We start from the raw sequence: 25000 nt of genomic DNA on the forward strand, positions 1-25000 counted from the left end.
TTGATGATAACCGGACGTGTTTCACACTTGCTTTTTTTGTTTGTTTTTTGTTCTAATTTTGATGTTCACAATAAATATGTATCACAAAGTAAAGGTAAAGAATGCAATAACATTTGCAGTTAACATTAAAAAGAAAACCAAAAAAGCATAAAAGCACGTGTGAAGTACACCTGTTTATCAAACACCTGCTTTTCGGCGTAGGGGGGAAGTCGTCTTTTTGTAAGTTGCCAGATAGCAAGATACACGCGACGGTTTACACTGTAAATTTTGATGTTCACTATAAATATGTATCACTATTCTTGCCTTTATTTGAAGTGCAAACTGTTGTTTTATATTTAAATATAATAATATATATTTTACAGTGTAAACCGTCGCGTGTATCTTGCTATCTGGCAACTTACAAAAAAGACGACTTCCCCCTAACCCCCAAAAGCAGGTGTTTGATAAACAGGTGTACTTCACACATGCTTTTTGCTTGTTTGGTTTTCTTTTTTAATGTTAACTGCAAATGTTATTACATGATCTTTGCCTTTCCTTTAAGTGAAAGCTTTTTACAATATATTTTCTGTATTTAGAGAAGACCTCATGTCTTTAGTTTACCTTCGGTTACACCTTTCAAACCTTTACTCTGAATGACCTCACGGGTCAAAGCGCTAGGCCTGTGGCATAAATTTTACACTCTACTCTATTTGATGTTTCTCATGAACTGATCGCAACAATCAGTGATGTTTCTCAAGAATTGACCGCAACAATTAAGTGATTTTTCTCAAGAACTGATCGCAATAATTAGTGATGTTTCTGAGGAACTGATTCCAACAATCAGTGATGTTTCTCAAGAACCGACTCCAACAATAGAGTGATATTTCTCAAGAATTGACAGCAACAATTAAGCGATGTTTCTCAAGAACTTATCACAACAATTAACTGATGTTTCTCAAGAACTTATCGCCACAATCAGTGATGTTTCTCAAGAATTGACCGCAACAATTAAGTGATGTTTCTTAAGAATTGACTGCTACAATTAAGTGATGTTTCTTAAGAACTGACTGTAACAATTAAGTGATGGTTCTTAAGAATTGACTGCAACAATTAAGGGATGTTTCTCAAGAATTGACCGCAACAATGAAGGGATGTTTCTCAGGAATTGACCGCAGCAATAAGTGATGTTTCTCAGGAATTGGCCACAACAATTAAGTGATGTTTCTCAAGATCTAACCTCAACTATCAGTGATGTTTCTCGAGAACTGACCGCAACAATTAAGCGATGTTTCTCAAGAACTGACCGCAAGAATTAAGTGATGTTTCTCAAGAACTTATCACAACAATCAGTGATGTTTCTCAAGAACTGACCGCATCAATTAGCGATTCCCCTCCAGATCTCTGCTAAGGCCAAACAACAACGTCATCACCAGGCATTGGGGAAGGTAAAAACAACTGTAACAACAACAATTGCGTCACTCGTTTACAGATCCAGAAAGACAACTTGATGCGGGATTATCATTATTAATCATTATTATTCAAAAGATGAGAACCTTATTCGTATGGAACAAGCCCACCACCAAAGGGGCCACTGACTTGAAATTCAAGCTTCCAAAACATATTATGGTGCGCATTTGAAAGAAGTAACAGACGGCAATTGGAAATTCATGTTTTTTATATCGTAAAACTGATCAAATGACATGGGTCTCTGATTAACATATTTTTCCTAGCTAATAATAATAATAATAATAATAATAATAATAATAATAATAATAATAATAATATAATACAAAAGGGCAAAGTCACAAGAACTGAAGGGATACAGCTACCAGATGGGAGCAACATCAAACACATAGACGAGACTGGATACAAATACCTGGGAATAATGGAAGGAGGGGATATAAAACACCAAGAGATGAAGGACACGATCAGGAAAGAATATATGCAGAGACTCAAGGAGATACTCAAGTCAAAACTCAATGCCGGAAATATGATAAAAGCCATAAACACATGGGCAGTGCCAGTAATCAGATACAGCGCAGGAATAGTGGAATGGACGAAGGCAGAACTCCGCAGTATAGATCAGAAAACCAGGAAACCTATGACAATACACAAAGGACTACACCCAAGAGCAAATACGGACAGACTATACATAACCCGAAAGGAAGGAGGGAGAGGACTACTATGCATAGAGGACTGCGTCAACATCGAGAACAGAGCACTGGGGCAATATCTGAAAACCAGTAAAGACGAGTGGCTAAAGAGTGCATGGGAAGAAGGACTAATAAAAGTAGACGAAGACCCAGAAATATACAGAGACAGGAGAATGACAGACAGAACAGAGGACTGGCACAACAAACCAATGCACGGACAATACATGAGACAGACTAAAGAACTAGCCAGCGATGACACGTGGCAATGGCTACAGAAGGGAGAGCTAAAGAAGGAAACTGAAGGAATGATAACAGCGGCACAAGATCAGGCCCTAAGAACCAGATATGTTCAAAGAACGATTGAAGGAAATAACATCTCTCCCATATGTAGGAAGTGCAATACGAAAAATGAAACCATAAACTACATAGCAAGCGAATGTCCGGCACTTGCACAGAACCAGTACAAAAAGAGGCATGATTCAGTGGCAAAAGCCCTCCACTGGAGCCTGTGCAAGAAACATCAGCTACCTTGCAGTAATAAGTGGTACGAACACCAACCTGAAGGAGTGATAGAAAACGACCAGGCAAAGATCCTCTGGGACTATGGTATCAGAACAGATAGGGTGATACGTGCAAATAGACCAGACGTGACGCTGATTGACAAAGTCAAGAAGAAAGTATCACTCATTGATGTCGCAATACCATGGGACACCAGAGTGAAGAAGAGAGAGGGAGGGAAAAATTGGATAAGTATCAAGATCTGAAAATAGAAATAAGAAGGATATGGGATATGCCAGTGGAAATAGTACCCATAATCATAGGAGCACTAGGCACGATCCCAAGATTCCTGAAAAGGAATCTAGAAAAACTAGAGGCTGAAGTAGCTCCAGGACTCATGCAGAAGATGTGATCCTAGAAACGGCACACATAGTAAGAAAAGTGATGGATCCTAAGGAGGCAGGATGCAACCCGGAACCCCACACTATAAATACCACCAGTCGAATTGGAGGACTGTGATAGAGCAAAAAAAAAAAATAAATGCTACTAATAATAATAATACTTAGCTTCGATCTTTTAAATTCTAATTTTTTTTCTTGCCCAAGAAACGCTAGTATCTTTTCTAGGTCAGCCATGAGTTATGGTACAGTCATAGTTATATGGTACAGTCATGAGTTATTTGGTACAGTCATAAGTTATGGTACGGTTCTAGGGACGAGGCCATTTTTTGTTTTAAGGGCAGCCCTAAGTTTAAAAATGTCCAATCTCACTTCTAAAAATCGACATTTCCAAAATGAGAACAGGGCATACCACAAACTCGACTATGCAAATCACACAACCACATATTCTCGACCCACAATCACACATTCTCGACCCACAATCACACATTATCGAACATCTACAATACCAGATTTACAGACAAACGAAGGCGGAGATAAGGAAACTGATAACAGACACCATAATCTTATATACAGTGATTCCAGATTCCCTCATCTTGTGATAGTGGAGGATATCTATATCTATCTATATTATCCTCCCGAAAGATCCGCTGACTAATAATATCTACGTTTATCTCGAACATCCACTGAGGATCCATTATCTTCGGCTTGTTGACATTAAACGAGCAAATAACAGACGTACACTCCTTATCTTCAACCGTGAGCAAACATCTCACTATCTTATGACAATGGGGCCTTTCGCAATTCCCTTACAAGCAGTGCCATTCATTAATTAGTGCACCGACATATTATCCTACTGCATAATGCAAAACGCTTCCTCATAGAGAGAGAGAGAGAGAGAGAGAGAGAGAGAGAGAGAGAGAGAGAGAGGAAGGGGGGATATACAGGGTGTCCATAAAGTCCCAGTACCATTCTGAGCAATAAATACTTGTAATGGTACTGGGACTTTACGGACACTCTGTATGTCAAGTCATGCTGTTTACTGACCTGGCCTTCCATAAACCAGGCTCTAGATTAGTTTGAACCCATCATGTTTTATACTAAGAATATAAGATTAAGGCCAAGGGCCAAGCTCTGGGACCTATGAGGTCATTCAGCGCTGAAATGAAAAACTCAGAGTAAAGGAGGTTTTAAAGGTGTAACAGGAATGAAAAGGGTTGCAGCTAGAGGCCGAAGGGACGCCGCACAGAACCTCAAGTTAATGCCTACAGTGCACCGCGTGAAGGGCACTGATGGGAATGTTCCAAGATATACTTAGTTCCACGACACACACACACACACAGAACTCTTGCATGCAACTGTATCACCTTTACCTTTATTACAGTGGAAAAATTATTGTTTTCAGCATATTCCAATGTCACCTTTCCCTCAGCCGCTGATACCTTACTCATACTGATAAGCAACCCGATGACGCAATCACCAAGGTAATATTAGAATCTCTTCATGCTCCTTCGCTCTTTGCCAGCGTTCTCGAACTTGCACTAAGTCTTTCTGCGTAGCCTCTTATCTATCTCGTGAATTCAATATTCTACAAATCTTTAAGTTATTGGCTCTATCGACCCAACAATCCATTCAGTCAAGACGTCTCGCAACTTCTCAGGTATCATACTTAAGTTTAGTGTGTATGTACCTAAGCACATAGGTACGTGAGTGTATGTGTACATATATACTCATACATATATATGTATGTATATATGTACAATATATACATACATACATACATATGTGTATCGATATAAACACACTATACAAAAGTATGCTGCATCACGTTACTTCAAGTAAAATAAGCCTAATCATTGTTGATAAATAAAAAAAATAATAATAAGCTTGGGAGCATTACACTAAGTGCTTGTAGTTACTATCAACATTTCCTACAACACGCCCTCAAAAGCTTTTTGTGACGAAGCCACCACTCGAACACACAAGAATCAACAACGTATATTATACGGTCACTATACCGAGAGAACGCTCCCCCTAAATCATGTATGACCTTAAAGGTGACCTGATAGGGGGACGGGGGACAGGAAAGGTCGCCTCCAGGGACTCGTAATCATCATCATTAGCTTCCAGGAAAACCCACAAGATGAACAGAGTGTCAGAGTCAACACCAAATGAAAGACTTTAACGGAGAATAGGATTTAGGATTGAGGCCAAAGACCGAGCGCTGGGTCCTTCAGCGCCGAAACAGGAATCCACAATAAAAAAAAAATAAAAAAATAAAAATAAAAAGGTTTGACAGGCGGAACAGGAGGAAAAGCTTGAGCACTTGGACTATGAATCAATTGTCTGGAGAGGGCTGAAGAAAGAAAGATAGAGAAGAGAGAGATTACGAAGGTGGATAAGGTAAAAAGAATGAATGGGGTTGCAGCTACGGCCCCTAAGGGACTCTGTAAACAACCGTCAGTAAACATTACGGAGAATCAGTCCTTTCAAATTCCGTAGCTACTTGAATTTTGAAAAGGCGGCCATTCTTGCGTAATACAGTACCTTCTTAATAAGGTCTGCTGCCCAGGGAAGTCTAAAAGAGGTCCTACTTACACTCTATACACTAGTCTACTTAAACTAATGTTTCTAACCAGTTAGAGAAACCGTCATTTTTACCCGACGTCCAACGGGTGATTCGACTTGTACACTAGTTTAATTAAAGTTCTGTTTGTAACCAGCGAAACAAACAATTCTATTTACCTGACGTATACCTAAATTACTGTTTTTAACCAGTGAAAGAAACTTCTTTTTGCCTGACGTATCCCTAAACTGCTATTTGTAACCAGCGAAAGAAAGTCGTTTTTACCTGAATTCTACTTAAACACCTGTTTTTAACCAGTGGAAGAAACAGTTCTTATTACATGACGTTTACTTCAATACTTATTTTTAACAGTGAAAGAAACATTCCTTTTTACCTGACATCTGCCTAAATTACTGTTTTCAACCAGTGAAAGAAACAGTCGTTTTTACCTGGCGTCTAGTGAAACTACTGTTCGTAACCAGCGAAAGAAACAGTCCTTGTTACCTGACGTCTACCAAAATACCTGGTTAAATTTAACCAGCGACAGAAACAGTTCTTTTCACCTGACATCTACCCTAAATTACTGTTTTTAACCAGTGAAAGAAACAGTCCATGTTACCTAACGTCTACCAAAAAAAAACCTGTTTAAATTTAACCAGTGAAAGGAACAGTAATTTTTTCCTGACGTCTAGTTAAACTACTGTTTATAACCAGTGAAAGAAACATTCCTTTTTACCTGACATCTACCTAAATTACTGTGTTTAACCAGAGAAAGAAATTGTCCTTTTTATTTTTACTGGCGTCTACCAAAATACCCAGTGAAAGAAACAGTCTCTTTACCCGACATCTAGTTAAACTACTGTTTATAACCAGTGAAAGAAACAAAAACAGTCATTTACCTGAGGCACCACTTCCCGTTTTCTCTTCCTTCTTGAGTTTCTTGGCTTCTTCTCTGGCGTATCTTCCCAAGTCCTTGGTGTATCGACCATACATCTGGAGAAAGAGAAAATATGTTTTATTGAATGAAGGCATCACGACTACTGTATAGGTATGTAGTGGAGTGGGATGCACCTGAAAACAATCAGGGAGAGAGAGAGAGAGAGAGAGAGAGAGAGAGAGAGAGAGAGAGAGAGAGAGAGAGAGAGAGAGAGAGAGAGAGAGAGAAATATATATAACAATTATACAGCTGATAAGAGCGAGAAAAATTTGTCATAGTAATGCATCAGCATAGTCCAAAATACCAATTAGTGAGATTGTGTATATATCAGTAGACCGTCTCGAAAGTAATTAATATAAGAAAGAGCAAAGAGCTGGGGGGTGGGGGGGTGTTGAGAGAGAAAGAGAGAGTGAGAGTAGTATGTCAACATAGAAGTAGCAGTCACGACACAGTGAATGACAGCATCTTGAAAGCACATGCTATATCAGTCCTGGTATAAGTAACTGAAGAAAAAGTAATAAACACCAAAACTTAAGATAGTGTTACAAAAGGTCTGGGCACCTTGAGAATTGACGTCCTGTGGGCACTAGGGCATGAGAAGTCACCAGAAATTGACGTCTTGTGGCATGAAGGTATAGAGTCAACAGAAATAAGGTTTGGCTAAAACATTTAAAAGAAACAGAAAAGAAGCGAGTACTGATAACAATAAAGGTTTTTCTCTGTGCATACACAGCTGAGCTTGTCAGTGGTGTCCGTAGCAATGTCACTCGACAATGTAAAAAGAAGAATCACTTCTGGGGAAACAGGGAAGGAAATTGCAATATAATTTGCAATGTTGTCGTACCGAAGATGAAAAAAGAGTATCTGTCAAGTTTTAAAATCTTACCTGGCAGTAGTCTTGGGTTTCATTTCACGTTAATTGCTACAAATAAAAACCAAAATTTTATGTTACACACAGCAACAAGCAACATAGTATACAGCCTTGAGAACATTAAGAGACTATCCTAGGCATCTGTTTTACTGTGACTACACTACATTTAAAACTACAACCTCTCTCTCTCTCTCTCTCTCTCTCTCTCTCTCTCTCTCTCTCTCTCTCTCTCTCTCTCTCTCTCTCTCTCTCTCTCTCTCTCTCTCTCTCTCTCCATTCTGTTGCCTCAAAAGGTCTTTCTTAGCCTTTCTTTTCTACGGTTTCAAATTACTATTACAAAACTCACAGTTTTGAATTCACTTCTTTATATTATTTAACGCAATTCAAAACCCGTCAGTGATCCTTCAACAAAATATTTACGGAGTCGACGTCATGTAATTCTAATCAGCGAAGATATAAACAAGTTATATCCTGACCAATGAAAAGTTACCTCAGTAATTTCAAAAGAAAAATATAGAGTAACCCAAAAACTTATAAAAGTCGATTAGAGTGACAGTGTGGTGGATTTCACCAACTGGAACGACAGCAAATTTAGAATTTCAATAAAAGTTCGCATTTCTAGAGCGTTGGCCAGCGCTCGAAAATTTGAAAACTCCGTTGCTCACGACTCAAAATAAAAGAGGGCATGCTTCCAAATTGCTGGCCAATCAGACACGCAGATTTCTTTCCCGCAGCGACTTACTGGCCAATCAGAAAAGGTTTCTTTCCCATGAGGACTTACTGGCCAATCAGAAAAGGTTTCTTTCTAGTGACGGCTTACTGGCCAATCAGAAAAGGGTTCTTTCCCGTGACGACTCACTGGCCAATCAGAAACGGAGATTATTATTATTATTATTATTATTATTATTATTATTATTATTATTATTATTATTATTATTATTATTATTATTGCCAATATCAAATATATCTCTTGAACAAATTATGAACATCATCACTCAAGATGGCATATTCCTAAAGATCTCTACAACATTATTCATATTTAATGTTTAAATTTTGGGTCCTTTTCAAAATTGGACATTCAAAAAATAAAAACACAAATTGGAGGGCAAATATAGTTAAGAAATCCACATACAGGGAGAGCATAACGCCTCGGAATTGTATGTGGAATTCTTAAATATATTGGTTCTCTATTTCGTCGTTTAAATAAATTTTTTTTTTTTTTTTTTTTTTTTTCATTCATATTTTTAAATTTTTTAAATTTTTCAAGTGGTTCATTTTTTATTTTCAAAATTTTCAAATTGCTCATTTTTTATTTTCACATTTTTTTTATCCTTTTTCAAATTTCATTTTTTTTATAAAATTTTTTAGTGTTCATTTTTTATTTTCAATCTTTTTTATCTATTTTCAAATTTCAATTTTTTCATATTTTTAAAAGTATTTGCTCAACAAATTGTGGATTTCTCATATTTTATTCAATTTTAATTTTTGTAAATTTTGTTTAAAATTTCAAATTAAAAAAAAAACATATTTGTTTACCAATGATGGAATTTTTTTTCTTTTTATTAAAAAAAAGTTACCTTGGTACGAAAATCCTTTGGGTAGGTGGTCACAAACATACAATTTTCTTTTTTTATATACGAAACATCCTTAGTACGAAAACCTTTGAAGTGGTCTATAAAACACTACCTTACTACAAAAAAAAAAAAACTTTAAGTTGTCCATCATGCAACACCTTCCAAAACATAAACAAACAAACAGAAAAGAAAGAAAGAGGCATATTAACCACGACCACATTCTCGTGCCAAGATCTCCATCCGCGAGATACGGGAGAGGGAGCCATGTGTCCATCCTTCTTCAACATCAAGAAGATATTTGGGTTATCCACAGTGATCTTAAAAGCACGAAGAGCCACTGACCCCAGAGAGAGAGAGAGAGAGAGAGAGAGAGAGAGAGAGAGAGAGAGAGAGAGAGAGAGAGAGATGAAACTGCAACAATGAATGACCTGTCAGTGGTCAGTGTCTCTTGCAAGAAGTACTGAAAATGTACTGACGAGAGAGAGAGAGAGAGAGAGAGAGAGAGAGAGAGAGAGAAGGATGCAACTACGACATTGAATGACTTGTCAATATCTCTTGCTGTTGCAAAAACTAACATATAATCCCAGCCTTAGAGTGGGGATAACGTTCAAAGCGGAATAAATTAATACTACTCATTACAAACAAATAGTCAGTAGCTTGAAAATCATTTTATAAATGTAAATGAAACACTACGCGGTAATAAATACGGGAGGTTTAATTAAGCAAATAAAGGCCCCTCGATTATACGGGCACATATGACTTTGTGAGTTTTGCCACACACGAGATTCAGTTTCCCGCATCTCTTGGCCCAGATGAAAGCAACTAAAAGTATGTCTTATCACAATGACCGATGATGTAATAATCATTTCTCCCCTTCAAAAGCAAGGTAGATCATTTGTTAGATCGACATCTATTCAGGGCGGGAATACAAAAAAGGGACAATCAGTTTTGTTTGACCCCGTATTTCGACACCGTAGCCCTCTATTTGGAGCAAGTCAGGGGCGGTCACTAGAGGCAGAATTCAAATGAAAAGCAAGGTATACTCAGTACTCACGCAGGACTAAATCTTAGTTATACAATATACTTTCCATGTTGCAAACTTTCTTGAACTCAAAGACCGATAAAGGAATATTTATCTCTTTTAACTGCTTCTCACCCCCTTGTCTCACCCCACACACGATTTGGTTTGACAAACTTAAGACAATTGAATTTATACCTTCCCCTGAATCCATGAGATTTGCTGGCTTTTTACAGTTTTAAAAGTTTTACTGACATCATGATGAGGGACTTCGCGACTTCGTTGGCATACCCGGTGTCCTTAGGAGACATCACGACGACAAGAGGACAATCAGGAAACCAAGACAGAAATCTACCTACCATGCTCTCAGCACACTTCCAAAAGGACAGACATGGAACATAAACAAACAAAACTGTTAATTTGGGGATTTTTTCTCTTTTAATTTCAAATCAAAAGGGAACATTCGTCAATGACTAGTCGAAAGCTGGCGCTGAATACTGGGTGATGACCTTGAGATGTCTCGGGCGCGTCAATAACACAGTCTAAATATTCGTTCTCGGATCGTAATTAATACGTCTAAATGTTCGTTCTGGGACGCTTAATTAATACGTCTAAATATTCGTTCTGGGACGCGTCAATAATACGTTTAAATATTCGCTCTGGGACGCGTCATTAATACGTCTAAATATTCGTTCTGGGACGCGTCATCAGTACGTTTAAATATCAGTTCTGGGACGCGTAAATAACACGTGTAAATGTTCGTTTTCGACAGACAATTTTTATATTTCCATGGCCCATACCGAGCAGGAGTCTCTCAGGGCTGCCATCCTGTAAACCTACTTAATATCCAAACACCCAACACAGACAAACACCCACACACACACACAAAACTCACTCACAGAGCAATACGTTAATAAGGCAACTACACACAAATACACTAAAGCTCACACTTACCGCATATACACAGTATCCACTGAATTGAAAATTACTCGTCGTGTCAGCAGTTTCAAACATTCACAGACATTTTTATACATCCAGCGAATAATTACCATTCCTGTAAGGTACAGCATAAATGTAACCTACACCTAAAGGCTTGCCGCTTGAGGGGCCTCCCACTGCTGGTTCCTGGCCTGAGAAATTTGGGAATTTATTTTCTATTTATTTTTTTTTCTTAAGACGTACGTCGCTGACTAGACACCGAAATCTAATGGACTTCTTCCAATTACCAAACGTAAACAAAACGTAGAAATACTAAACAATTACAAAACAAAACAACAATCAGTTCAAACACAACATTTAAGTTCACAGATCTTTTCCTTTATGAGTTTCACTCCTACGTTAAGGTGACCAAAACCAACAGTGATAAAATATGTGTCACGTCACTTGCACATAATTGGTTTTGATGACCTAACATCAACTCGTTACTTAAGCAATAATTTATTTTCTACAGTACTCATACGTATCCATTGATATCAAGCCACGGACATCTTTTAACATCTAATGCATTATCCCCTGGTTTGTTTGTTTGTTTGTTTGTGTGGTGTTTTAAAGTTGCATGGAACCAGTGGTTATTCAGCAACGGGACCAACGGCTTTACGTGACTTACGAACCACGTCGAGAGTGAACTTCTACCACCAGAAATACACATCTCTACACTCAATGGAATGCCCGAGAATCGAAATCGCCGCCACCGAGGTGGCAGGCTAAGACCCTAACGATCACGCCACTGAGGCGCTATGGCCTAGTTTAGCAACAAAGACAGATTAAACAGACTAAAACTTGCTTTCCCGACGGCATTTGGAGTCGAAAGAATCATGTTTATGCACTCAAAAGCTAAATACAAAAAGCGTCTGTTACTGAAAGAAGTAAAGTGATTCAATGCAAATGACTCTTCGGTGTTTTTGTCTGCGCTGGATTCTAAACACTGCCAGTGTCAACAACGTCACCACAAAGCCAGTTACCATTTTTAGATTCCAGTGACAATTTGACAATTGGTATTGAAAATTTTTTTTTTTCCTAATTCCATACTGTTGTTGATTTCCTGCCTCAGCGGACAAGAATGACACTTATTGGAATGGAATGGAATATCAAACTTAGGCCAAAAGGCCAAGCCGTGGGACGTATGCGGTCATTCAGCGCTCATAGGGAAATTGAGAGTAGAAAGGTTTGAAAGGTGTAACAGGAGGAAAACCTTAAAGCAGTTGCACTATGAAACAATTGTTAGGAGAGGGTGGACAGTAAGATGAAAGAAAGAGAATATGAACGGAGGTACAGTAAAAGGAATGAAAGTATTGCAGCTAGGGGCCGAAGGGACGCTGCAAAGAACCTTAAGTTATGCCTGCATTGCACCGAATGAGGTGCACTGACGACACTGGTCCCTACGGGGAAGATGGAAGAAGGCGAATATGAAAGGAGGTACAGTAAAAAAGAACGAAAGGGGGTTGCAGCTAGGGGCCTACGTAAGGGGCGTTGCAAAGATTCTTAATCAATGCACGAAGTCCGCCGATGGGTTTTATGGTTCAATTTCGACGATATCGTTCAAATTCGGCCTTTAATAGCAATATTCTTCTATTCGCAGGTCCCCTTCATTCTGCCGACGCAGTATCGCGAGCCAGAAATTAAAAAAAATGTTAACCTGTTTGAAGGTTATTGTGATTACGGCAAAAAAAAAAAAAAAAAAAAAAAAAAAAAAATCTCCTTTGTGATCACACTCATCATCTATAATGGGATAAATTTCGCTCTCTCTTACTGACACTGTCTAGCTATGAAGATACTAAGCAATCACATGACTACGTATGTGGGATAAAAAAAAAATAAAAAAAAAAAACGAAATTTCTTCGGAATTTCTTCGGCGCAATAGACTTTTCTGTGCAGCGTATAATCATGGCTGCCGAATATAGATCTATCTTTTGTGGTCTCCGTATAATGCTGTATGAGCCGCGGCTTATGACACTTTAACCACGGCCCTGTGGTGGCCTTGCCTATACCGTTGCCAGACGCACGATTATGACTAACTTTAACCTAGAATGAAATTTAAAAACTAGTGAGATTAGAGGGCTGCAATTTGGTATGTTTGATGATTGAAGGGTGAATGATCCACATACCAATTTGCTGCCCTCTAGCCTCAATCGTTTTCAAGAACTGAGGGTGGACAGACAAAGCCGGCACAATAGTTTTTTTCTTTTTTCAGGAAACTAAAAAATGACCTTAAAAAGGCAAAATTGTAACAAGAGAAGTTAAAATGATACGAGCATAATTAAGTGTTGGGGACAAATCCGCATTTCCGAATATTATGAAAATATTTTAATCCGCATTTCTAAATATTATGAAAATATTTTTAATCCGCATTTCTAAATATTATGAAAATATTTTAATCCGCATTTCTAAATATTATGAAAATATTTTTAATCCGCATTTCTAAATATTATGAAAATATTTTAATCCGCATTTCTAAATATTATGAAAATATTTTTAATCCGCATTTCTAAATATTATGAAAATATTTTAATCCGCATTTCTAAATATTATGAAAATATTTTAATCCGCATTTCTAAATATTATGAAAATATTTTAAGAGTAAACAAAAACAAAATGTCGCCGGGTAGTCAGTCAGTCGAATTTTGCATGACGAAACTTCCACAAGAAGTACAAAACCTGGATCGACCTCAAGGACAACATTACTGTAAGACGGAAGGTCCGTGAAATTGAACCAAAAGAGCAACTTCAATTCAAATGCCTCCTCTTTGACTCCACTTTCCTCCCGTGTGAGAGAAACAACAGGGGGGGGGGGGGGGAGAGGAGAAAACACTGATTAATATTTCCATCCACCTGCCTACTTCAAACACTGCCAGTCTGAATGAAGGACAGCCATCAGACGCCTTGAAGTTGATAGGCCTAAGCAGGAAAGTGGACACTCGTGTGAACTAAGTGCAAGACTCTCTTCTCTGTCATTATTATTATTATTATTATTATTATTATTATTATTATTATTATTATTATTATTATTATTTTATTATTATTATTATTATTATTATTATTATTATTACAAACTCGTCCACCTAACAGATGGACTTTACTCTAAGCTTAAATTTTAACATAAACTTGGATCAGATACCTGAGGGCTTTTGATCTAACAAAAAATGTTAAAAATAGTAAGACCTTCTGGATAACTTTCCAGTAATTCCAGACTCCAATTCTTAATCATAAAACACCTTTGATTAGGGCTGTAAAATGATTAAATTCCTGTCAAGAAGAACGGACTGGACAAAGCAGTACTTCTAAGAGTAATTTCCAGGGTTAAGCTTGGCTTGCAAAGCTCTACGGTAACTGCACTCCACGTTTAACTTCCTGCCTTCAACCTTCACTCAATTACCGGACAACAGACATCGATTGCAAAGGCATTTTATCCGTCTATGCTTTGGAAAATTCACGTTCGCGCTGATACAAATAAGCGTTTACTTTAATACGTGATGATCCAATCAAATACTGATTATTTTGGTAACGACATTGTCCTGAGTTTTCCGGGAGCCACCCCCTTTACAAATCATAATCGAGCGCGCACGCACGCACGCGCGCGCGCACACACACACACACACACACACACACACATACACACACCACACAAATTTTTAAAATCAACTTGTTGAGAATAACATCGCCAGTGTTTTAAACCTCTGTACTTTATTTGGAATTTCTGTAGTGGGAAAACAAATAAGGATATTAGTTACAATCAACATTCATTTAGTTCATTATCTATTTTGAAATATTAATTCAGTTTAATTCAGTTATTAGATCATTTATGAACAAATCCGATTCCGGAATGAATCAGGGGCAATGACTTTGCAACCATTATGAAAGGCACATAAATTCCCGAAAAAAATCAGTATTCCAGTAATTCCTGTAAAATATCAATAAGACTAACTTATGTAAAGAAAATCTAATTTTTAGATCGCGGCCACTTACAACTTTACAAGTAAGGAAGTGAAATGATTACAAAGTCATCTTGCCATGCAACCATTCCTGTTGATACGAGATCGTGCATTTTTTTTTTTCACGAATCCAATAAGAAATGCATTGAGAGCATACAGTAACCTACGACAACGGCAAATGTCGGTATATATAACACAGAGTACAGAAAAATACAAAAATAAAAATATAGTTCCTTATTTACTTCATGGCTACTTACTTGCTACGACACATGCAAGGAATCTCCCCTTTTTCGGTTAAGATGAGAAGCATACTCTATATAAGCCTTTCTGGGACATTATTTTGTCCTTAAAATTGAGTTCCACCTGTCTGGGAAAATACTTTGTCTTTAAAATTGGGTTTATCCTCCATGGAACAGTATTTTGCCCTTAAAACTGGGTTTAGCCTGGCTGGGGCATTATTTAGTTCTTAAAATTGGGTTTAGCCTGGCTGGGGCATTATTTATTTCTTATAATTGGGTTTAGCCTGGCTGGGGCATTATTTAGTTCTTAAAATTAGGTTTAGCCTGGCTGGGGCATAATTTTAAAATTGGGTTTAGCCTGGCTGGGGCATTATTTAGTTCTTAGAATTGGGTTTAGCCTGGCAGGGGCATTATTTAGTTCTTAAAATTAGGTTTAGCCTGGCTGGGGCATAATTTTAAAATTGGGTTTAGCCTGGCTGGGGCATTATTTAGTTCTTAGAATTGGGTTTAGCCTGGCTGGGGCATTATTTAGTTCTTAAAATTAGGTTTAGCCTGGCGGGGGCATAATTTTAAAATTGGGTTTAGCATGGCTGGGGCATTATTTAGTTCTTAGAATTGGGTTTAGCCTGGCTGGGGCATTATTTAGTTCTTAAAATTGGGTTTAGCCTGGCTGGGGCACAATTAGTCCTTAAAATTGGGTTTAGCCTGGCTGGGGCATTATGTTGTCCTTACAATTGGGTTTATCCACCCTGTGATATTATTTTGTCATAACATTTGGGTTTAACCTGCCTGAGACATTACTTTGTCCTTAAAATTGGGTGCAGCCTGGCTGGGACATTTTGTCTTTAAAACTGGATTTATCCTGCCAGAGACATTTTGTCTTAGTATGCCTGGGACATTATTTAATCCTTAAAATTGGTTGTAGCCTGTCCGGGACATTACTCTTCAAATTGGCATTTATGGTGGGAGCCTCTGTTTGACATTACATAATAAAGCTATGACACAGCTCTTTGTCCATGAGTGAATGTTTCAGAACTTTACAACTTTTTTGTGAGTTCAGTCACTTCAGTCCAGGCTGCTCTGCATTCAAGCATTTACTGAAAGTGGTAATCACTTTTAATATGCCTTTATTAATTGCCCTGTCACATTCTTTCGAAAAATAAAATTTTGATACTTGTTACTGATTACTAAATCGTATCAGGCTATATCACATGGCTTGTTAAAACTACCTATTTCTTTTTTACTACATTCCAGTACACCAAAAACACTTACGATTCCTATGACAACTAAATACTTTAACCAGACATAAGTGTGACATTTACTTGGCAGATCATACAGATGACTACTACTCCACAAGTTCTACCTTTATCACAACCACATCCATTTCAACTCTGGAAACAGACGTGACTACCTACCACCGTGAAGGTGTAGTCGAAGTTGACATCAAGCGCGTGCCCCGAAGGTCTCCGGTGGTAGCAAGGGATGTCGATCTTCGAGAACGAGGGCTTCCTCGACTTCTGCGGGATCTTGATCACACAATTCGCGGCGCTCAAGTTGCTGGGCTTGTCACTCCCGGCCGGAGGAGGCACCACCGTCAACAACCCGCCGTTGGGCTGAGTCGGGTCCTGGTCGAGGTCGTCCTCCGACGACGCCTCCTCGACGGGGAGTTCCGTGACGACGACGGCCTCGTCCTCCGACAGGGCGGGCATGACCACGGGGGTACATGGCGGCGGGGATATGGTTCGCTTGCTGTCCGCTTTCCCGAAGGACACCTTCCTCTTCTTCCGCAGCTTCGCCCGGTGGTGGGGCGGCACCTGCAGGTAGTCGATGGTGGGGATGACCCTGGGCGGGGTCAGGCGAGGCTCGACGACCTCCTCCGAAGGGCGCCAGGTGGCCTCGTTACAATCGAACTTCAGCGGAGTGGTGATGTCGCCGCAGGGGGACTCCTCGTCCGATTCCATCACCCGCACGCCGATCGGGCTGATTGGGGGCGTGGGGAGGAGCGGGTTGCCCCCGATGGGGGGCGGGGGCGAGCCAGGGCTGACGGAGAGCGGCGTGCTCGGGACCAGGTCAAGCAAGGGCAAGCCGTGAGAGCCGATAGTGGAGGGCTCATCTTCGATGGTGCCCAAGAGGGGCGTTTCGGCCAGGGACTCCTGGAAGGACTCCAGATTGGCCAGAACGGCCTCGCTTATCTGCTGATCTATCAGGAGCTCGGCCGTGGGAGGGGACAGGGACAGGGAAAGGGGAGGCGACGACGAGGACGACGACGAGGACGACGACGTCGGGGAGTCCACGCCCACGAAGTCTGTGCCCTCCACATCGGGCTTCATGAGGGGCACCTCGGTCATCATCATCACCTCTCCCCTCCCATCGTCATCTAACTTGGCTGGATCCGCCACCTTTGCTGAGAATATTCAACAGTTGCGCGAAATGACACCGAACTGCACGAGTCCTTGAGGCTTTTGCGAATAGGAATGCTGCTGCAGAGAGGAAGACAAGAACATCTCGCGACTACGGGTGCATGGAGGGGGAGTCACGTAAGCGGCCCCCTTTGGTAAAATGGTTTGCACTCGTGGCGAGCGATTTACTACTACAGTCAGTCAGGCTCCTCTAAACACAGGGATAACTGGTGGCCCTATGGCAGCTTGTAAAAAAGCCAAAACGACTTTTTCCGCAAGAAACAATGTTTTCTAAGACGAATCAATCGTTCAAAACTGCACGAAAACGAATCTGGGGGGAAATTTCACTCAAGTCACAATACACTTTCCTCACGCGAGTTTCCCTCCACAACAGAGAGGGCGAAGGACAGCGTCCAACTGAAAGGCGAGGAGTTGGGGACGAGATTCGAGTTGAGAGGAGAAGAAGAAGAAGAAGATGAAGAAGGAAGAGGAGGAGGCGGCGATGTTGACACGCTGATTCGAAAGCTCACGCGAGCCAAAGAAGCCCTCTCGACACTCCTGCCAGCTCTGCTAACATTTAAAAACGCAGGTTTAAGTAAGAACCCGGACTTTATTCAGATCGCAACTTTCAAACTGAACGAGGAAAATGATTATTATAACTTTGACCCGTTCTTTTATTTTCGTACGAGAGACGAAGATATGGACGTTGGGCTAATAGTATTTTTGTTAGGTGGGAAATATGTAGTGAATCTTTTTGGCTGTTAATTAATGAATCGGTGTACACGGATCATCTACGCCATACGTTGCCGATGGCAGGAAACTAATCAATCTAACCAATTTAGACGACAGTAGTGGTAGTTGTCCCTTGCCAAAAGCACCGTCACGTGTTCCCAACCTTGCTATTGAGACCTTCCGAAAAACAGACAAACTAAAAAAAAAATATAATAAAAAGAAGAAGAAGTTTAAGAGATCGACGTTTATTTCTTTAAAGGGGACTTAAGACTTCAAGGCGACTAGAGGAAATAATAAAACATCGAGCTAATTATCTGTAAACTTGCAAAAATGGTTCTTAGATCACTTGCCAAATCTTGAACACTCAACCCGGCAATGCCATTCTAAGCAGAACACCAATACTCGCATTGGTAGATGTTTAGATCCTGTCAGCCTGTATTTCAGTGACAGAGAAAACCTGAATACATCAGATACCTAAACATCTCTAAACAAAAACAATTACTCAGGATTTGCACGCAGTCGAAAGTCAAACTAACGGATTATTAGGACCAGAGAGAAGGCAGCAGCTACTGTAAGTTTGGTTTAATTTTTTTTTTAAATTTGGGATAAAGTTTCCCGCAGATCTTCCTTTCACGAAGACGGTAAGATTTCCATGCCTCTTTTCCACTGGATTCCCCACATGCGAAGTAAGTAAGTCAGTAAGAAGACAGTTGGTCCTCTGATTGCCAGAATCATCCCGTACAATCAGTGTTGGAACTACATCACAGTCTTGCACGATGCAGGATGATACCTCCCCTTACGAGCGACACGAAAACAATTAAGAAAAGAGTATAACGAGTTTACTGGTGAGGGCTTTCCATACGCTGGAAAGAAATGGGGACTTTTCAGAACTGGATGACGACGTTGACGCAATCTTCCAGACTGCCCGCTTTCTCCCGAGTGGAATCGGACGCTTACAAAGACGTCGTTTCAATCCCCTGACGAAGTTTTCTCATCAGCGTCTCCTGATGCTCAACTGTTGATGTCCGATTCGTAGGGCTTCTATACGACGACGAGAGGAAGACTTTCTACGAATAAATACTTATGTACAGTACTTTGAACCGACGACGCGCGGCCGGAAAAGACCACACCACCGACTGCTGAAGAGTTGCGCTCTCACAACAGCAATGAATTCCAGGCTTTTTGGAGACAATGCGCGTAACTAATGAAAAAGAAGAGTTAAGTGGATGTTGAAGCGACTACTCCACAGGTGACACTGGCCCTCCTCATCAGCAGTCAGGGCGGCGAGAGAGAGAGAGAGAGAGAGAGAGAGAGAGAGAGAGAGAGAGAGAGAGAGAGTGCCAACGTGGGTGGAAGAGGAGGAGGAGGCGAAGATGGGAACGCGCACAGGAAACCTCCCATCTCTTGTCAAAGTAACTAGGAAGGCAGGGGCACCATTCCTAGGTCTATCTCCTGATCCCCACCCCACGCCCCCCCTCCCCCCTCCCCCCCCCCAACCCTCCCCTGATTCATCATTCAGCGGTCTCGTCCTGACGAACTATTGGAAACTTAGATAACGAATGAAACTAGATTTTCACTGTTGAGGCTTGTATGCTCGTATTACACCACGGGAGCCTTCAAATCACCATATACTGACGCCATAATTCATATTCAAGTTTCCTTTTATTATTTATTTTCTTCAAACAATAACAGGGGAATGACGTGAAGAGTCAAAACACAATTGCTTGCGTTCACAATAGTCTTCTCTTGTGTACCTTGATGGCGACGGTGTTGTGGACGTGTAAGAGATGTTCAAAAAATGGAACGCAGCACTAGACACAAGATCTCTCTCTCTCTCTCTTCGTCCTCTCATCTCTCTCTCCTCACTGTCTCTTCTCTTCCTCTCTCTCTCTCTCTCAAGTGGAACATAATGTTACCGACACACGTACATATAAGCTAGCTTGCTCTCTCTCCTCTCTCTCTCTCTCTCTCTCTCTCTCTCTCTCTCTCTCTCTCTCTACGAAATAAAATCATGCATTGAAGCAGAAGAGACCAATAACAGATCCAAATATAATTTTTAGAGGATGAAGTTATCAATCTCTATAAGAGAGAGAGAGAGAGAGAGAGAGAGAGAGAGAGAGAGAGAGAGAGAGAGAGAGAGAGAGAGATTTAAGCTTGTGGTCCAGTCACTTTAAACTGGTGAGAGTGTCACCATAGACTGGTGAGAGAGTCACCATAGACTGGTGAAAGAGTCACCATAGACTGGTGAGAGTGTCACCTAGATATGTAAAGAGTCTAGACTGTGAGTGTCACGCCAGAGACCTAGGTGAGAGTACCATAGACCTGTAAAGAGTCACCATAGACTGGTGAGAGTGTCACCATAGACTAGTGAAAGAGTCACCATAGACTGATGAAAGAGTCACAATAGACTGGTGAGAGAGTCACCATAGACTGGTGAGAGAGTCACCATAGACTGGTGAGAGAGTCACCATAGACTGGTGAAAGAGTCACCATAGACTGGTGAGAGAGTCACCATAGACTGGTGAGAGAGTCACCATAGACTGGTGAAAGAGTCACCAGTCTAAACAGCGATACTCTGCTGAGGGAATGCTCGTTTTCCAAAGGTCTATTGGCAAACAGCATCTCGATAAACAATCTGCAATTTTATTTCTATACAAGTAGATAATTCTTAACTTGAAACAATTCCCCAAGTTTCACACGGCATCTTACGTGATGGGCTACTTAAAATATTATGAAGTTTATGCGGAGATGTTGTCAGTTTCCCAAAATAATTTTTTTTATGTTTCACTCGCAAAAATATTTATAGATCAGAAACAAAACAGGGTGTAAGTCTCTGAAATAAATTACATATACCACTATAAATATATCCCTTAAATTTTAAGTTGACTTTTAATTCCTACAGCCAACTACAACCAACTCCCTCTTTACAGTATAACCCTAAAATTTCGAATTATTATGACTATAAATGAAGAAAAAAAACAAGATGTCTACTAGTAGTAGTGGCACCCTGTGGCACTCTTCACCTATGCAACGGCCCACAACTCCTTCACTGCCTGCGACACCACAGCGGAAGACTCCCCTCTCTCTCTCCTCGCATGCCATCTCCAACACAATCTCTCCTTTGCATTTTTAATAACTCGCTTGATTACATCACGTCTCCCGAGATACAAGTTTACTGGAGGTGCCGACGTATCTTTGGCACCCGTCGTGACCTTTGGGGGAGGGGTGGTGGGGGGGGGGGGGGAGGAGGAAGTTCTGGAAAGATTGCCGCTCTAAAAAGAAAGAAAAAATCGATCGTCGTTCCTGTAGTGATTTCAAAAACGGCAACATTGCGCTCATTAAGTGGTGATTTTTATTTTGTTTTATATTAATATTTCTTTCACGTTCTTATATATTTCTTTGTCAATTTTGTTATTTTTCTGTGTTCTCTTTTTTTTTTTAATGAATATTGCCCCTTTGGTGGTGGTCTTGATCCATGTGAATAAGGGTTCATCTCATGAATAATAATAATAATAATAATAATAATAATAATAATAATAATAAAATATATAAACATATATATATAAATATACATACACATATATATATATATATATATGTGTGTGTGTGTGTGTGTGTGTGTGTGTGTGCGTATAAACAAGAAACTAAACTTACCCAAAAAATTTTAAAAAGGGAAATTCGGAACTCTCTCTCTCTCTCTCTCTCTCTCTCTCTCTCTCTCTCTCTCTCTCTTGCTCACGCTGTTCGAGCCTATTTCACTCTCTGCGTCGCCAAGTTAAGTCTCTTATCGGGGAATCTGTACTTAACATAGTTAACGAAGTGTCTGTCATCGTAGCTCCCCCTGATTCGAGCGGGTTCGTTTAAATTAAGTGATGTCTTTTTTCCCTCTTACGCTTTCTCTCTCTATCTCTTGTGTGTGTGTGTGTGTGTGTGTATATGTATGTATGTATGTATGTATAGTGTGTATGTATGATGTATGTATGTATATAATATATATATATATAATATATATATATATATATATATAATATATATTATTGCATATATATGTATATGAATATATATATAATAATTCTTACAGTGCACCGCGTGAGGTACACTGGCAGCATTATAGACGACTGACCTTACAGTAGCCGATTTTTTCCCTAACGAAAAGGAAAGTCTTAAAATAAAACAATATTCCATTTAATAGTGCTTTTAAAGCAATATAAAAACATTTTTGAAAAAGAAAAATAATCCATTTAATAGTTTTTTAAAGCAATATAAAAACACATTTTTTTAATAGAAAAATAATCCATTCGATAGTTTTTTTAAAGCAGTATTAAAACCCATTTCTAAAATAGAAAAATAATCCATTTCATAGTTTTTAAAGCAATATAAAAATACATTTTTTAGATAGAAAAATATCCATTTAATATTTTTAAAGCAATATAAAAACACATGTTTTAAATAGAAAAATAATCCATTTGATAGTTTTTTTAAAGCAATATAAAAAAAGAAATTAAAAATTCGTTTACCGGAACCTTACAGAACAGTTTCGAAGCAAAGACTAACAAAATTAGATTCTGTTAAAATGGCACTTATTTATTTCTTGACAATTCTTTAAACAACTCTAAGGCTCCTTCCATGCAAGCAGGACCGAAGGCATAAGGTTAATTTCCTCCTCCTTACAAATCGAATAAGCAGAGAATATTTCGAAATATAAATTCTGCAGGCCATTCAACACCGAAGAAAAGAATTGGTTAAAGTCCGTGACTATTTCCCGATTACTACCCTAAAGCGTTTTAATTAAATCCGAAAGAAAGAAAGGAAGAAACGAAAAGAGACCTCGTACTCTTTATAACTCCTGCAAGGTGCCAAGAGCATCTGGCAATTAACAAACCCAGGCTAATTTTACCCTTATTCTGTCCCGTGGAACATAACAAAAGGGTCTTGTCGTAATAAACATTTCGAGCGGATACAGTAGAAGCGATACAGTTGCGTTCAATCAACGCTTAAAATCAACAGTTTTTTTGTGCTTGCTCGTATCAAAACTCTCTCGAATGCTTGCTAAAGTATATACAAATGACTACATATGTAGTTATTGCGTGACTACATATGTTGGTTGGCACAGGCAAGAGCTCCATCAAATTGTGTTTTTGACAAGCATGAAATGGTGCGCAGTGGACTAATGGCTTCATATACGAAAAATATTAGGGCAGTTTTTGAGGCTTATACAAAGTTCTCTCTCTCTCTCTCTCTCTCTCTCTCTCTCTCTCTCTCTCTCTCTCTCTCTCTCTCTCTCTCTCAGGAAAAATTAAAAAAACTTGGCATCGTTAGGACACGGGTTCTAAAATTCTGTTAAGAATTCAAGCTGTTGATAGCGTTGCTGCTCTCGTTTGAATGATATTTAACTACACACAAACACACAGATCTCTCTCTCTCTCTCTCTCTCTCTCTCTCTCTCTCTCTCTCTCTCTCTCCTCTCTCTCTCTCTCTCTCTCTCTCTCTCTCAAAGCCGTTCATAGCTGAATTCTGCTACGTTTACACGAATGCTACATAACTTCTCCTTTCGTTTCCTTAAATACTTATCCAATACATCAGTTTTTTTTTAATCACACAATGCAAGCATTATGTGCATTCAAAAAAGTACGTGATATAAAAAAGTACTTTTAGGGGGAACTAAGTATGTACTAGGAAATACACAAACAAAAATGGCTCAGTTCTGAAGGCAGAACTTACTTATATCAAACTGCAGTATCTATATTGATAAGGGATATGACGGATAAGTCATATGCTTCTCAGGATGGCCTCTTGTTGGCGTCTGAATACAAGGCTACAGGGAACAATAGCGTCTGAATACTACAGGAACTATAGGTACACAGCGTCTGAATACTAGGCTACAGGGAACAATAGCGTCTGAATACAAGGCTACAGGGAACAATAGCGTCTGAATACAAGGCTATAGGGAACAACAGCGTCTGAATACTAGGCTACAGGGAACAATAGCGTCTGAATACTAGGCTACAGGGAACAACAGCGTCTGAATACAAGGCTACAGGGAACAATAGCGTCTGAATACTAGGCTACAGGGAACAATAGCGTCTGAATACTAGGCTACAGGGAAAAATAGCGTCTGAATACAAGGCTACAGGGAACAATAGCGTCTGAATACAAGGCTACAGGGAACAATAGCGTCTGAAGGGACAGGCTAACAAGGAACAACAGCGTCTGAATACAAGGCTACAGGGAACAATAGCGTCTGAATACAAGGCTACAGGGAACAATAGCGTCTGAATACAAGGCTACAGGGAACAATAGCGTCTGAATACAAGGCTACAGGGAACAAAATAGCGTCTGAATACAAGGCTACAGAGAAACAATAGCGTCCTGCCATACAGGCTACAGGGACAATAAAAGCGCTGAATACAAGGCTACAGGGAACAATAGCGTCTAATACGGCACAGGGAACAAAATAGCTCCGATTACAAGGTACAGGGGAACATAGCGTCTAATACAAGGCTACAGAGGGAACAATAGCGTCTGAATACTAGGGCTACAGGGAAAAAATAGCGCTGAATACAAGGCCTACAGGGAACCAATAGCGTCTGAATACAGGACTAAGGGAACCAATAGGCTGAATACAAGGCTACAGGGAAAAAACAATAGCGTCTGAATACAAGGCTACAGGAACAATAGCGTCTGAATACAAGGTACAGGAACAATAGC

General features: G+C 39.6%; 1 protein-coding gene across 15 annotated transcripts in view; it reads right to left on the reverse strand.

The window, feature by feature from the left end:
* Positions 1 to 25000, reverse strand: part of LOC135204314 (chloride channel protein 2-like) — a gene marked incomplete at its 3' end in the record, with an annotated part of 186581 nt that overhangs the window by 57278 nt on the left and 104303 nt on the right. For 12 of the 15 annotated variants that reach the window (XM_064234494.1, XM_064234493.1, XM_064234495.1 and 9 more), the window contains 1 exon segment: positions 6494 to 6587. In XM_064234494.1, the coding sequence (XP_064090564.1) occupies positions 6494 to 6587 (94 nt within the window). 15 annotated transcript variants of the gene reach the window in all.

Source organism: Macrobrachium nipponense, chromosome 44 (genome assembly GCF_015104395.2).
Source record: "Macrobrachium nipponense isolate FS-2020 chromosome 44, ASM1510439v2, whole genome shotgun sequence".
Classification (NCBI taxonomy): domain Eukaryota; kingdom Metazoa; phylum Arthropoda; class Malacostraca; order Decapoda; family Palaemonidae; genus Macrobrachium; species Macrobrachium nipponense.